General features: G+C 42.7%; 1 protein-coding gene across 1 annotated transcript in view; it reads right to left on the bottom strand.

Annotated features, from left to right (window-relative positions):
* WDR35 (WD repeat domain 35) overlaps positions 1-16,914 on the bottom strand; it is a 228,007-nt gene that overhangs the window by 137,184 nt on the left and 73,909 nt on the right. The window contains 2 exon segments of the mRNA XM_030198830.1: positions 3,081-3,266; positions 8,430-8,555. Coding sequence (XP_030054690.1) covers positions 3,081-3,266; positions 8,430-8,555 — 312 coding nt within the window.

Genomic DNA, 16,914 nt, shown 5'->3' with positions numbered 1-16,914 from the left:
GCCTTAGGACCCTAATAGGTATGTGTCCCTTTTAAATGTTTTAGACTGTGTGTCCCTCTTTAACAGTCTGAGTTTAAGTTTTATCTTTGATTTAGTCTTGTGGTTTGTTTAATCCTGTTACTAAAGAACTGTTCTGGTGTGTGTGTGTGTGTGTGTGTATATATATATATATATATATATATATATATATATATATATATATATATATATATATATACATATATACATACACAACTTTTTAGTTGCCTTTGCTTTTTAACTTGAGTTTTAATTATGCATGTTGAGTGTATTTATTTATATATTATTTATTTTATTTACTTAAGTACAATAAATTTATGTTTTTATGTGGTTTGACATCCAGTTATAGCCCCTGACACAGCCTCTAGGGAGGCAAAATGTGTCCACGTTAGGCATTGTTTAAGTGCCAGGAATAAAAAACTGTGACTTGTGTTCCGCTTTTGTGGATTACCTTGTACTACTTACAGACTACTGTTTCCTCTTCTGGACTTCCTTTCAAGGGCCAAGCCATAAGCCAAAAGGGACATGGATCTTCCATGAGTATCAGACCCTAATGAAGGCTCAGCCCACTTGGCAACAGTACTTGGAAAGGGGGGGGGCTACTAAAAGATGCACCAAATCAGCACACTATGGAACACTAAGGAGGATGAGATCAAACAAACTATTAGAATGACCAGAAATGGATACTTTGCAATCCTGCACAAAATTCAAGCAACAAGCAACTATGGGGGAAAGGCATATAGAGGTTGGCACCTTAGCCAAGATCTGCCTGACTATCCCCATCTTCTTCTTCAAACTGAAGAGAAAGCACTTCAAATTTTGCTGCATTGCCATGAGGTTGAAAACAAACTCCCCACAATTCCACTATTAGGTGAAAGGCTGCTGGACAGAGCTCCTGCTCCCCTGTATCCAAGGGATGTATGCTGAGGAAGTCCACCTGCACACTGTCCACTCTGGCAAAAAGTACTGCCAAGATTGCTAACAGATAATCTTCTAAATAGGCACAAATCTGGTAAATCTCCAAAGACACGACTGCATTCCTCGTTCCCTACTGTTCACATACACTATCGCTGTGGCACTGGTGGACAACATTTACACTGTTTTTCCCTCTAGTAGAAGCAGAAACTGCAGCAAAGTCAAATTTCTCTCACCTCAAACTGGTTGATAGCCCACTCTGCTTCTTAACTCAACTGGCGCTCCTGCACCGAATGTCCCAGGCAATGACTCCCTCAACAGTGTAGACTGGCATCGTTCATCACTACCACCTAGTCCAGAGGCTCCAAAAGGATGCCCTTCAACAGATGCTGACGAAGAGACTACAAACCAATGCGTGCTGGAGTGGTCCAATGTTTTTTTAGCCCTTGCCCACAAAAATGGAGCACAGAACCTACAGAAATCCAAAACTTGGAATCTGCATCAAACAAAAGGCTCTCAGCTGATCTAGAATCTTGTCTACTCTCTCCTGAGATAGAAATACCACCCCCTTCCGAATGTCGAAGCGGATCCCAAGGTAGTTGAGTACTTGTGAGGGAATAGACAATTCTTGGAGAAGTTCATAACCCAACTGGGGCTTTGCAAGCATGAGACTATTCTGGCCGTGACCTCCCAAGAATCTTGCTTGGAGTTAGCGCGGATCATCCAATTGTCTAAGTAATGATGTTACTGAATCCTTTTCTTGCATAAAAATGCTGCAGCCACCACCAATATTTTGGAGAACATTCTGAGAGCAACTGACAAACCAAAGGGAAGGACTCCTAATGGATAAAGATCTTCCAGCACACAAAATCTCAGGTACCACTTGTGAGTACTCTTGACGGGTATAAGAAAATATTTCTTGGACATGTCAAGGGAGGTCAGGAATTCCTTTGTTCTCACTGAAGTTATCAGCTCCAAGTTTCCAAAAAAACCAAACAGAAAATTAGAAATTATTAGGGAAAGGTATAGAGAATAAAACAATAAAATACATTATAATGCTTCTGTACTGATCCATGGTACGTCTGCATCTTGAGTATTGTGTGCTATTTGTCGCCACATCTCATAGTATATATAGTGGAATTAGAAAAGGACGACCAAAATAATTAAAAGGATGAGGAAAGGCTAGAGAAATTGGAGGTCTTCAGTTTGGAGACCAGATGGCCATGGGAAAATAAGATAGAGGTCTATAAAATCCTGAGTGGAGGGGGAATGGGTAAACAGAATTTGTTGTTTACCTTTTCAAAATATGCAAAGACTAGGGGACCCACTATGAAGTTACTAAGTAGTACATTTAAAGCACATCAGGTGGCCAAGGGAAAATAGGATAGAGGTCTATAAAATCCTGAGTGGAGGGGAATGGGTAAACATGAATTTATTGTTTACCTTTTGAAAATATACAAAGACTAGGGGACCCACTATGAAGTTACTAAGTAGTACATTTAAAACAAATCAGAGAAAATGTTTCTTCACTTAACACTCTGGAATACATAACCAGAGGATGTGGTAAAATCTGTCAGTTTACCTGGTTTTAAAAATGGTTTGGACAAATTCCTGAAAGAAAAGCCTATAAACTGGGGAAAAGCCACTGTTTACCCCGGGGGTAAGTAACATGGAATCTTGCCACTTTTTAGGATCCTGCCAGGTATATGTGACTTGAATTGACCATTGCTGGAAAAAGGATGCAAGACTAGATGGATCTTTGATCTCACCCAGTATGGCAACTCTTATTTTTATTTTTTAATGTCTTTTTTTATTTTTCTTTATTGAAGAACAAAGGAATGGCCTATCACTTTTTCTTGATTTTTTTCAAAAGTTCACTACTGAAATTAAAGTGTCTGTATTTTACATATGAATGCCCTGAATAACTTGGTATTGTACCATATTCACTTTATTCCAAACATTGCAGCTGTTGTCAAAAAGAAGAAAAATGCATTAAGCACAAAAATACTAAAACATTCTTACAATGAGACAAGATTTAAAAAAAAAACCACAAAGTAAACAATTTATTTTCCAGCAGCTGTGAAAAAATATATTTAAAATGGTTCCATGCAACACTATATAGAATGACTTAAACCTAGAAATAGTACCTGAGGATGACTCTCATCAGTCTTAGTTGCCAAAATGCAGAAGTCTCCACACGTAGTAATGGAAATCAAGCTCTTGACATATTTAACATACTTCTCATTGTTTTTTGTGTCCCAAAAGACAACACAGTACTCTGGACGATCAGGTCTGGTGTAAGCATAAACCACAGTATTCGAGCAATAGCCCCACTGCCAAAGCAGACAATTTTGTTTGCCATCAATTACAATATGAATGATAATGTAAATATTCTTCAGTTGCGGTATAATATCGGCTCAGCACAATATTTCATAGTCTTTTCAGAAAATTGGAAACATAGTTCACATGACCTACTGGATGTAATCAGTCAGGCAGCTTTTAAATGAATTTGGAACACTACCTTTTGCCTCCGAAGTAGGTATACAAGAATTCCCTGGACACAGGAAGCCTCTTAGATGTGTTCTTTGGGTTTAAGATTTAGTGGTGTCCTTTGGGTTTTAAGATTTAGTTCCGTGGGATAAATGATGGTTTTGAAAAATACTATTTTTTTTAAATCTAAACTGGGCCAAAGGGAAAAAAGGTATGAACTTTATTTTTGCACTTTGAGTTCCTTAGAACGTGCACTGCATATGAAATTGCTACCACATTAAAAACTGCTGGCCATGATGGAATGCTCCATTCAAACACACAATATTAAAATGCCTTCAAAAGCAGAAAAAAAAATACCTGGTTATTTTCTTTGAACTATAGCTTCACCATCATCACAAAGTTTTAATGTTAGATTTAATTTTCAGTCAAAAATAATATATACAAGTAGATAGTAGGTCAATTAGTTTGTATAATTTGTCAAAGACTTAAGGGGTATTTTACTAAAATATGTTTTCGGCTTCACGTGCTATAATAATGCATTTTAATGTGCACCAAGCACAAAACTAATGCTGCACCAAAAAGAGGCATTCCCACAATTTTTTTTATTGCAGATCATGTGAGTTAACACGGAAGCACTTACAGACTCCTAAATAACGCTTCCATGTCAACTTGCCACCCATACAAAGCCCCCAAATGAAAAACTGAAAAATTCAGTAACAAGCATTTTAACACGTGAAACCAGGCAAACTATCACAAAGCCTCTTAACGCAGTCACAGAGTAGCTTGTTTCCACACATACCTCGGGATAAGAGCTTAATGCTGTTTAATAAAAGGAAAAATTAGTTCTTGCAAAATAATTTTCTTTCCTCTAGTGCCTGTCTACCAGCAGGTGGAGACACAGGACACAGAACTGCACTGTGCCATAAGGCCCGGTGTTCACTGTAGCCTTTCAGTATTCCAATAAAGCAGTAGAAAAGCAGCAAAGCCAGATAGTGGCTCTGCCAGAAGATCTCCTTCCTCTGCCCCCAGAATCATGTAGAACATCCAAGCAAAGAACTGGAACAGCAACAGCGACATCTACACAGAGAAGTCTGGGGAACCAAGAACAAAGAAACAGCAACTAGAAGAAATATTCCAAGGGAGGGTTCCTGGATTGATATATTGCTCTAAAGGAAAGAAAATGATCCGGTAAGAACTAATTTTTCCTTCCTTAGAGTGGCAACAGATCAATCCAGAACAAGTGAAGTGTACAAAAGCAGTCCTCACAAAGGGTGGGAACTTTGTTCAAAAAATACAAAAGAATGCAACGAGAGGATCACAAAAAGATTATCGGATTAAACTCAAAGAAGTGAAGAGGGAAATATGGCTAGCGAAAGCGCGAGCGGAAGAAAAAATGGCTAAAGATGTAAAGAGAGAGGTGACTCCCCTAAGTCCTTGACCAGCTTCTCCAGGTCTTCACCAAGTAGAAGTTTTCCTCTAAAGGGAAGTATAGTAAGAGAGTGGAATTAGAAGCCACATCAGTTGCCCAATTTCTGAGCCATAAGAATCACCTGGCCGAGGCCACCAGCACCATCTGCTTTGCAGACGCTCAAAGAATGTCATAAAGACCATCTGCCAAGAAAGTGAGATCCGCCTCCAGAAAGGAGAAATCTAGGGAACCAGAGTCAGGACCCCAACAGAGTCCACCATCCGCTGGACCACACTTAGGCAGGCTCTAGCAGCTTAAGAATCTGCAATCATCACCTGAAGAGCCAGGGCAGTCACCTCAAAGGACATTTTCAGAGTGGCCTCAATCTTATGATCCTGCATTAAAAGCCATCTCCCCTTGAACAGGGATCATAACCTTCTTAGTCACTGCCCACTGCCGTGTCCAAAGAATCCACTACCAGGAGACTGAGCAATTCCAGCTTCTCCGGCATCAGCGGGTAAAGGCGAGACATAACTTGAACTACCTTCAGGCTTGGATCAGGAATGTTTCACTGGGTTTCAATCAACTCACGCATCACCACATGGATGTGGAAGGTCTTAGGTGGCCTTTTAGTGCTGTTGGTGGAGGTGTACTTTGTACTTATGAAGGCCTAGACCAAGCAGTTTCAGTACTGCTAAATATCTAATATCTAAGAATTAATATACAGATGATGAGAAGTGGAGACTTCTTTTTTTCTGTAAATTACAATGATATTGAGCAGGCCAGGTGTGGAGCAAGTACCCCACCTCCTCCCTACCTTCCTCTGAGCAGGCAATTGAAAGACAATGAGTCATTGCCAGTCACTGTTTACAATGAGCTGTTCAATTAGCCTTTGAGAGACTTTTAGGATGCAGAAGGAAGTTCCAGGTGACAAGGGGGTGGGGCTGACAGAGGAAAGAGACAGAAATCCTGCAGTCAGGACGGGATAGGAAAATGCTATTGCAGGGGGGTCATGGGAACTAAGTCCTGAATCCTTTGAAGTAAAGATTGCTTTTATTGAGGATGTGCTGAGGATGTACCTTTTTAAGGAAATGCAGTATATATTTTTATGTGCCTTTTTTGGGCAATTGTAAGAAACAAATGACATATCCTGCATGACGTATGATGTGTTCCTGAGAACCAGTTCTTTGTACTATAGGCTATATAACTGCCTGGTCTGGAACAAGAGGGGGGGGGGGGGGGAGGTCGATGAAAATCTGCCTCAGTCTATCTCAAAAGATTAAGGAATATGCGACCATCTCCATGGCTCCCCCCTTTTTTATGTTCCTCCACTGCCCTGCTTCTTATGTGCTACTCCTAACTTTCTATTGTTTTTTATTTTTCATGTTCTTGGGTAAGAATAAAAATGTTGGTAATGTGAGAAGCTTCTCTTGTATAAGTGTTTTTGGTACTTACCAGGCCGGAGGGTCTAAGAAATCAGTTGGGGAATTTGTATGGGAAGGGTGTCAGGTTGTTGGTTCTGAGACCCAACACCAACAGGCCCAAACAGTGCCCAACATGAGAGGATTGGCGGTAGCAGAGGTAGGCTTGGAGGCACAATATGGAAAATTTCCAGAGCTCTGGTGATCAAGGAGGAAAGCTCGTTTTTGTGGAAGATCTGCACCGTGGAAGGGTAATTCTACTCCTCAGCAAGAAGCTTCCTCCAAGGAGTCCCCAGGGGCAGAGAACTCTGAAAAAAAGGAGGGAAAGCCAACAGAAGGGCCTTTTGACCCTGCTTTCCACTGGAGCTGTAAACACACCCTCTTGGAAAGCCTGGGGAACCAGATCCTCAGGGGGAAGGAATGCCCCTAGAGGAAGGCTCAGAGAAGGCAGAGTGCTTCAAAAGAAAGGCCTGGTGCACAAGAACAACAAATTCTGTGAAAAAGGGAACATGCCTCTGCTGCCATTCAACCCCAAGGCTCACCTGCTCCGAAAGAGGAGACGCACCAGAGGCCGACTGTGCCCACGCTGCCGGCAGCAAGGAAGACTCTGAGACCTGCACACTGGAAACCAGCATGGCCGCCATTCCTGTGCTGGCAACGTCAGGAAAGGAAGCCGCATTGCTCATTGTTGGGGCAGCAAAACCCACTGGAGAACCAAATGTGGAGCTGGTGCCAAGATTCCTGTCTCCAAAGCAACGAAGTAGAGCATGTGGGACAAACCCCCAATGCGGACTTTTGCACCCTACATTGAGAACAATGCTTAACTGTCTCCGAAGGAGCTGCCATGAGGACAGATTACTCACCGCCTAAGAGGGCCCCCCATTCCAGCCCAGAGCCTCTCTGTCCAAATGCTGCACCGAAAAGTTTCTCCCTGCTTAAATGCACTGCTTTGCTGCCATCGTTATTTATTTCTAATAAAGGAAGGAGACCTGAGGCAGGCAACCGAACAGAACAGGAAGGGGAGAAGGGGTGGGAGAGGACCTAGCACCACCACATGTTCCCAAAGCAGATGAGCCCAACCACTATACCCCCAGCTCCACTGAACAGGAGATAGGGCCCCTTAGAAAAAAAATCCAGAAGACATTAGACATGTCTACCACCTGCTGGAGAGAGAGGTATACTGAGAGGTTACACTGAACACTGGGGCTTAAGGCACAGTGCAATTCTGTGTCCTCTATCTCCACTTCCTGTTAGACAAGCATAATCCATTTGTCCTGGATTGATCTGTTAACAGGCTAAGAAAGGGCCCTTTAATATCCTAGGTTTCATGAAGGGAAAAATTTCCCAACAAATCTGCATACTGGGGTGAAGGGGGGGGGACATGTTATCAAGCTGTATTAGGGCTTTAAGTAACATTACTTGCTTCTTAGAGCGACTTAAAGGGCCCTAACGCAGCTAGACGTATTACCACAGCAATATTAAGGTCACCAAAATTATACAGTAAGAGATGCAAAATATGCAAATACATGTAAAACAGCTCATTTCTATGTAAATACCAAAACACAACTTGCAGTGTGCACCAGGTGCACACTGCAAATCACGTTATGGGCAAAAAAGCACAGTAAAATAACCCCAGCCAAAACATGGGGTTACTTTACCATGCTAGAAGTACTGAGCCTCACAGTTGCAGTCCGATGATCCCAAGCCACAGAATGCAGGGCCTGTGCCAATCCCCTCACTACCCCCCCCCCCCCCCGATCAATTCCCAGTATCCCCATAATCACTCACCCTCACCCCCCAATGGGCCCTCCACCATGCAAGAGCACATACCATGTTAGTCCCTGATGGTCCAGTGATAATTGGCAGGAGTGATACTGAGTCACTCCTGCCCTGCTAAAATGGCGCCCTAGTAGCTACCACCGCTAACGGTCATGTTAAGGAATGTATGTATTTATTCAGAGATAGATCAAGTTTAAACTGATAGTTAGAAGCTTGAAATGTATTTCTACTCTGTATGTTTTATGTAATCTACCTTGAATCTTTATTGATAGAAGCAGGCAATAAATGCCTTTCTATATTAAATTAAAATATTTTCATCAAGCAATGATATTTTAAATTAATTTACTTTAGTGAAACTTTTCAAAATGCAATTTAGCTTGGAGAAAGGCTACTCTTACCTTGTAGTCAGGTCTAACATTTGCAAAATAAATAAATGAATCAACAGCCAGCCCGACCCTTAGTCCTCCTCCTTCCCAAGACACTGCTGCAATCTGATTCCCAGGAACCTTCAAAGTGCGCAAATGCTGGAGGGCAGAAAGTTACAAACATTTCAAAAACATGCACATGTAAACTGTTTATGTTTGTGGCCATATACTGGTTAAAATAATGTTGGAGAAATGCAATGAATTCATATTTGGTCATTATGCAGCAAGTATCTGGCATGTATTTCATGCCAATGCCCAAATCAATCAGACCGAGTGTCTAATTCGGAATGTTCTATTCAACGTCATCAACAAAGCCCTGTATTGATTCAGAAAAAGGTTGAAGGCAGCAAAAATAGATGCTCTTCTGTCTTTTTGCTATTGAAAAATCTATTAAACAATTAAATTGTACTGCAAAAGAAAATACATTTACTTTGTGCATTTAAAACTTTAAATTAGCAGAGTAGTTATTAAAGTGTGATACAAGCTGGGCTTTTGACACTCCTTAATTTACCACACGAGTCAGTAACTTCTCATGTGATAGCTCCCACTGATGTACCCCCCTCTGGTCCTAGGGACAAGGCTTTCCCCCTCTGCTCTGAGGAATCCTCCAACCCCTTTTTTAGGGCTGCTTCCAATGTGACACAGACTGAGACAAGTCAGTACAATGCAGGTTCTTTTAATAAGACTAAATCAAACAGCATACAACAAACCTCTACATAGAGGTAGAATTCATATATTCCTGAGTGTTTTCTGTAATCTTTTATTTAAGGCTTTTGCCTGACTTTGCTCCAACTCACAATTCAGGCCAGGTTTTCCTACTGGTCCAATACGGCATAACTCTAAGCATACCTTACTTGCATATAAACAATCAAAGGAAACTTTTCTTCATATCATGTATAACAAAGATCACATTCCTTTTCAGCAATTCACATAGCTATGAGGTATTTCTTGTTAACTGGCTCTCTCCCATTGTGCTACCTTTCAAACCAGAACATCATTTTTTTCAACATTTGAAATAGCTATGAGGGGTTCTGCTTTTTCACTAGCCCTTCCTTCACTGTGCTTCCTTAACTAGGGTGTTCTCTATGCCCTTGTTACCACAGACTATAATACCACCATAGATCCCTTTCCCTTTTATCACACCATCCAGGAGAGTAAACATAATATACTTTCTGCCTGGAGACTTACCCAAACTCATGGAGATCCTCTGGGTTAAATGAGACTTGGACCCACAATCCCTGACTCATTTTCCCTGTTAGGGCTTGAATCCTCCGGTCCCAAACACTGGACTGGTTCCTAGCCTCAAGGAATCCTGCTCCTTTGTAATGGACAATCCCTTCAGTAATCTACAGCAGGCACTGCCCCCTCCCTTGCCTATCCCTAGGCTGGGGCCCCTTGCAACCAAGAACTGTGAACCCTGGTTTCCGCTTCTTACTAGGAAGAGGCCCACTCCAGGCATGGCTACGAGCCAACAGCATTAAGACTTTCCCTGCCCTCTAACCTTAGAGAGCCCCCTCCTGGTGTCTCTATGTAACTCTGGAATGCTGCTCTTCCCCTTAGGTATGTCTCTTTCGTTCCACAAACTAAAAGCCTCCCTTTTAAATTCCCTCTTAATCATTCAAGGAAGGCAATGCTAATTAGGCCACCTGGTAGCCTGATGAATCATCAACTTCCTATCTCTCCTAAGCACAGCTCTCTGGTCTTCAGAGATGTAGCATTATAGGAATTGTAGTCAAAATCCCTTTTAAAGGGACCAAGCTTAAATGTGCCTGAACTTGAACAGAGAAGATTCCCTACGTTTTCCACTTTTCTGGCTGCAAGTGTATATCACACTCAGTACCATTTTAAAAACTGGGTCACCTCCCCATGCACCACAAAAGGAAAGGCCCTTCATCTTGCTATGAAAACTGGAAAAGGTAGCCACCTTGACCTTCGCGAACTTGGCACCAGGCCCTGCAGCAAGAAACCCCCCAAAATTGAGGATCTATGCCTTCCAGGGAGATAGTGCCCACTTGACACACCAACCATTGAAAACTTTCCAGACAGCACATAAACCAGATATGTGGAAGACTTCTAGGACTTAGTCAAAGTACAGACAACTGCGGGCAAGAAATGACATTTCACTAAATGCCTCCTTTCAAGGGCCAAACTGTAAGCCAGAAGGGATCTGAAGGCAGCCATGTCCCCTGAGCAGAGGGGGTGGCTCAGCTACCAAAAGTCGCACCAGGTCCACAAACTACACCCAACGGGGCCAATCCAGAGCCACAGGATCATACGAATGAGCCAGCCTATCAGGGGCCACAGAGGAAGGACATATAGGGGCTCCTCCACTGGCCATAGCTAGACAAAGGCATCTACCCCCTGCAAGACTGTCTCCCTTCTGTGGCTGAAGAACCGCTCTGACTTGGCACTGGAGCACGTAGATATCATATCAAAAACCGGTGGCCCCCACCGGTCCCAAATGAGTTGAAGGGCTGCCGGCCTCAACCCCCACTCCTCTGAATCCATCTGGGAGAAGCTGAGAAAATCCACCTGAGCATTGTCTTTGCCTGCTTTATGTACAGCTGACAGGACTTACAGATGCCTCTCTACCCAACAGCAGAGGGTTGCAGCTTCCAATGCCGCCACATGGCTCCTGGTGCCACTCTGTTTGTTTATGTAGGCTACTGTTGTGGTGTTGTCAGTCCTCATCCAGACCAACTTCCCCCGAAGCAGAGGAAAGAATGTCACCAAGGCCAGGCACACCACCCACAACTCTAAGCGGTTGATGGACCACAAAGCCTCCAGTGGATACTAGGTCCCCTGAGCCACTTGGCCCAAGCAATGTGCTCCCCACTAAGGAGACTCACATTAGTGGTGACTACCAGCCACTCCAGACAATTCAATTTAACCCCTTGCAAGAGGTGAACAGGGCTGTCCCACCAGACCAGACTGGCTCTCATCCTGGCAAGGAGAAGCACTCGAAATCTTGAGAGACCGAGGTCTATCTGCTACAGGTAGAGAAAAATACTGGAATTTTCCATAGGGCACCAGCAGGTTATACTTGTGACTTCACTGGAAGAGATTAGTCTTTCTCTACCTCCATCTGCTAGTAGGGGGAGACAGCACCCGCTTCTTCAGAACAGTGTAGTTAGACAAGGAATAAGGTTTGTGATATGGCAATGGTTCAATCAGAATGTGGATTTCACATGCATTCTATGATGTGTAAGCTAACACTGAAAAAAATGCAATTATAAAGAGTTAAAACATGTCATCCCTCATCATTCATTAAAAAAAATGTATCAGTGTTTTCCTTTTTTCACTTTCTTCATCACAAGCTCACTTAATAACCATTTTTATTCACTTCAGACCTGATAAACCAACCATCAACAACCGACTGAGTGGTTTACAATATTTGCTAAATTTTAACAAATGTAAAATATCCACAATACTGTAAAACAATATAAAGCACACCAAAAACAAAACAGATAAAACAGAGAAATAAAAACATAAAATGAATCCATATCACACAATCAAATCACTAAACACAAAATTAAATAGTCCCAAACTAACTGAATGCTGAAAAAGCCAAGTCTAAAGCTGGCAGCAAAAGAAAACTAAATCCATGACCATATGTAAATCTAATGGAAGTGCACTCCACACTGCCAATCTCTTATAGCTGAATGTTTTTCTATTAGTAACTGACAGCTTTACTGCAGGTATCAGAGCAACCTCTAAAAAATGTGCAAATGACTGTAAGGAACATATCTACATACAGGAAATGATCAGCTCATAAATATGCCCCTCAATCCCAAACTTGAAGATAATGTTACCTAAAGGCAGAAGATAAACATAAAGTAGGGGTGACAGAGTCAAATCCTGAAGGACCCAACCAACATTTGTCTTGGAGCTGATACTATGCCATTCACTTCCATCACAAAGGACTAGTTTTCCAAAGCGGAAGAAATCCAATCCAATACCATACATGTTTGTTCACCCCTTCAAAGAAATGTAGAATTTTGGAGAGGCAAGATTTCCCTTCACTAAATCCATGTTGACTTTGTCTCATTAATCCATGCTTTTGAATATGCTCTGTAATTTTGTTCTTAATAATAGTCTCTACCATTTTGCCCAGCACCAACGTTAGACTCACCGGTCTATAATTTCCCGGATCTGCTTTGTAACCTTTTTAAAAAATTGGCATTACACTGGCCACCCTTCAATCTTCCGGTACCACGCTTGATTTTAAGGATAAATTACATATTACTAACACTAGATCCGCAAGCTCATTTTTCAGTTCTATCAGTACTCTGGGATGAATTCCATCCGGTCCAGGAGATTTGCTACTCTTCAGTTTGTAAAACTGCCCCATTACATCCTCCAGGTTTACAGAGAATTCATTAAGTTTCTCCGACTTGTCAGCTTCGAATACCATTTCTGGCACCGGTATCCCACCCAAATCTTCCTCGGTGAAGACCGAAGTAAAGAATTCATTTAATCTCTCCAATACAGCTTTGTCTTCCCTGATCGCCCCTTTTACTCCTCAGTCATCTAGCGGTCCAACCGATTCTTTTGCCGGCTTCCTGCTTTTAATATACCTAAAAAAAATTTTTACAATGTGTTTTTGCCTCCAACGCAATCTTTTTTTCTAAGTACTACTACTACTACTACTTAACATTTCTAGAGCGCTACTAGGGTTATGCAGCGCTGTACAAATTAACAATTAAGGACGGTCCCTGCTCAGAAGAGCTTACAATCTAAAGGACGAAATGTCAAGTTGGGGTAGTTAAGATTTCCTGAGAAGAGGTGTAGTGATTAGGTGCCGAAGGCGACATTGAAGAGGTGGGCTTTGAGCATTGATTTGAAGATGGGTAGGGAGGGGGCACGGCGTATGGGCTCAGGGAGTTTGTTCCAGGCATGGGGTGAGGCGAGACAGAAAGGGCGGAGCCTGGAGTTGGAGGTGGTGGAGAAGGGTACTGAAAGGAGGGATTTGTCTTGAGAGCGGAGGTTACGGGTAGGGACGTAAGGGGAAATGAGGGTAGAGAGGTAAGGAGGGGCCGCAGATCGAGTGCATTTGTAGGTGAGTAAGAGAAGCTTGAACTGTATGCGGTATCTGATTGGGAGCCAGTGGAGTGACTTGAGGAGAGGGGCGATATGAGTATATCGGTTAAGGCGGAAGATAAGACATGCGGCAGAATTCTGGATGGACTGAAGGGGGGATAGATGGCTACGTGGTAGGCCGGTCAGGAGTAGGTTGCAGTAGTCAAGGCGAGAGGTAATGAGAGAGTGGATGAGAGTTCGGGTGGTGTGCTCGGAGAGGAAGGGGCGAATTTTGCTAATGTTATAGAGGAAGAAGCGACAGGTCTTGGCTATCTGCTGGATATGCGCAGAGAAGGAGAGTCCCTCTTAGCCTTCCTTATCAGCGCTTTGCATTTCTTATTATGTTCAGTTGGTTCCTTCTTCCATTTTCTGAAGGATATTCTTTTAGCTCTAATAGCTTCCTTCACCTCACTTTTTAACTATGCTGGCTGTCAATTGGTCTTCCGTCCTCATTTTTTAATACGCGGAATATATTAGGCCTGGTCTTCCAGGATGGTGTTTTTGAACAGTATCCACACCTGATGTACATTTTTGACCCTCGCAGTCACTCCTCTAAGTTTTTTTTTTTCACCGTTCTTCTCATTTTATCATAGTCTCCTTTTTTAAAGTTAAACATTAACATATTTGATTTCCTATCCAGCTTATTTTCGAAAGAGAAAGACGCCCATATTTCGACCCAAATCGGGACATGGGCACCTTTCTCCCGTGGGCGCCAAATAGGTTTAATCAAAAGCCGATTTTGGGCGCCTCCAACAGCAATCTGTCGTGGGAATGGACAAAGTTGACGGAGGCGTGTCAGAGGTGTGGTGAAGGCAGGACTGGGGCGTGTTTATCAGCCGAGGAGAGTTGGGGGCGCTTGGCCGATAATGGAAAAAAGAAAGGCGCCAGAAGCGAGAATCTGGGTCACTTTTTCTGGACCCTTTTTTTCACGAACAAGTCCCCAAAAAGTGCCCCAACTGCCCAGATGACCACCGGAGGGAATCAGAGATGACCTCCCCTGACTCCCCCAGTGATCACTAACCCCCTCCCACCAAAAAAAAAAAGAACTTTAAAAACTTTTTTTTCCAGCCTCAAATGTCATACCCAGCTTGATGACAGCAGTATGCAGGTCCCTGGAGCAGTTGTTAGTGGGTGCAGTGGACTTCAGGGGTGGTAAATGGGAGCCCTCCAAAAAAAAAAACCCAAACCCACTGTACCCACATGTAGGTGCCCCCCTTCACCCATAAGTGCTATGGTAATGGTGTAGAGTTGTGGGGAGTGGGTTTTTGGGGGGATTTGGGGGGCTCAGCACCCAAGGTAAGGGAGCTATGGACTTGGGAGGTATTTTAATTATTTTTTTTTAATTGTTACAAGTGCCCCCTAGGGTGCCCAGTTGGTGTCCTGGCATGTGAGGGGGACCAGTGCACTACGAATCCTGGCCCCTCCCACGACCAAATGCCTTGGATTTGTTAGTTTTTGAGCTGGGCGCCTTCAGTTTCCATTATCGCTGAAAACCAATACCGCCCAGCTCAAATCTGCCCAAATCCGATGCATTTGCCCGGCACAAACCGTATTATTGAAACAAAAGATGGACGCCCATCCTTTTCGAAAATACGGTCTGTCCCGCCCCTTCGTGTATCCGTCCTCGGAGATGGGCGTTCGTGTTCGATTATGCCCCTCTATGTATACTTACTTCAAAGCTAATATCATATCCGATCATATTATGATCATTGTTATTAAGCGGCCCCAGCACCATTACCTCCTGCCCAGATCATGTGCTCCACTAAGGACTAGGTCTAGAATTTTTTCTTCTCTCGTCGGCTCCTGTACCAGCTGCACCATAAAGCTGTCCTTGATTTCATCAAGGAATTTTACCTCCCTAGCGTGCCCCGATGTTACATTTACCCAGTCAATATTGGGGTAATTGAAATGGTCAGCCATTTTCTGTTCCAGGGAGTCTTGGAGACGAAAGATAATTTAAAATGCTTGGATGAGAAAATATTCCCGAGGCAGCTATGGAACAGCGAAACAGGGCTTCCCTGTCGAGATTTGAGGAATTTTGAGAAAGTACAGCAATTGGACCTGGATTGATTTATGAATGGCGAAGACATCAATATAATAAGCTAAGTACATTTTCCAAGCTTGGATAAGTGAATTGAGTCTCCTACAATGTTTGTAGTGGCACATGGCAGTGCTCATATGAAAGTTTATGTGGAGTTTTTTTTGTGAAGACATATGATTGTAAACGGTTCCCTCATTATATCTAAGGTGTATCCTTTAAGAACGAGGTGGAACTGATTTTTTCTGAAGTCTTTTTTTTCTCCACTTTTTTATGGTGTGCCTGCCAGAGTTGCCCTCAAACTAATTGTGTATGTGGTAGAATTGTTTGTGTGTTGCTGGTAATTGAAATCACCCATAATTATTGTGTTGCCTAGTTTGTTTGCATCCCTAATTTCCTTTAACATTTCTGCATCTGTCTGTTCATCCTGACCAGGCAGACGTAGTACACTCTTATCGCTATCCTTTTCCCCTTTACACATGGAATTTCAATCCACAGTGATTCCAAGAAGTGTTTTATTTCCTGCAGAATTTTCAATCTATTTGATTCAAGGCTCTCGTTAATATTGGGCAGACTGGATGGACCGTTCAGGTCTTTATTTGCTGTCACTTACTATGTTACAATTAATCCTCTTTGCTCCCGGGCTGATGCGCAGATCTCAGCTCTGACACAGGCATGAGCATCAGATGTCACCTAACCTACTAGCAAGTGCATGTGGTGACCTCTCAGCACACAGTGCCAGTAAATCAGAGACAAATCTTATATGTGCACACCAGAGTGATCCAAGTTCAACTTCCACTCCTTCCTTGCTGTGGCTCAAATCCAGAGAGAGACTGAGGGAGCTGACTGGAATTTTCTTTTATGTACCATTAAATTCTCACGGGGATGGGTTAAATTTTTACGAGGATGGGTGGGGATGGGCAAGATTGCAGCGGGGACGGGTAAGATTTCTGTCCCCGTGCAACTCTCTACTTTGAAGTATAGAACCAAGTTTGCATTTGATTGTTCTTTTCCTGGACTTAGTTCCATACTGATGTTGTTCTCTCTTTTTTTTAAATTTCCTAAAATCATTTGTGTATATTTCCTTTGTCATTATTATTATTGTGAGTGACATTATTTGAAATTAATAAACATAAAATAAGGATACTGGGCTACAAGGACCATTGATCTGACCTAGTATGGCTACTCTTATGTTCTTATGTGAGACTAGATGCTCCTAGCCATTCCATTCTGTGTGTACAAATGGCAGTTGCGGAGGTTCTGGATAGCATGTCATAGGCATCTTAAGTAAAGCAAATCATGATGCATTCCACACTCTTCGAAGTCATAGAAAACTGGATC

This window comes from Microcaecilia unicolor, chromosome 3 (assembly GCF_901765095.1).
Source record: "Microcaecilia unicolor chromosome 3, aMicUni1.1, whole genome shotgun sequence".
Lineage (NCBI taxonomy): Eukaryota > Metazoa > Chordata > Amphibia > Gymnophiona > Siphonopidae > Microcaecilia > Microcaecilia unicolor.
Note: the sequence above shows the minus strand (reverse complement) of the source record. Positions and strands in the feature narration are given on the sequence as shown.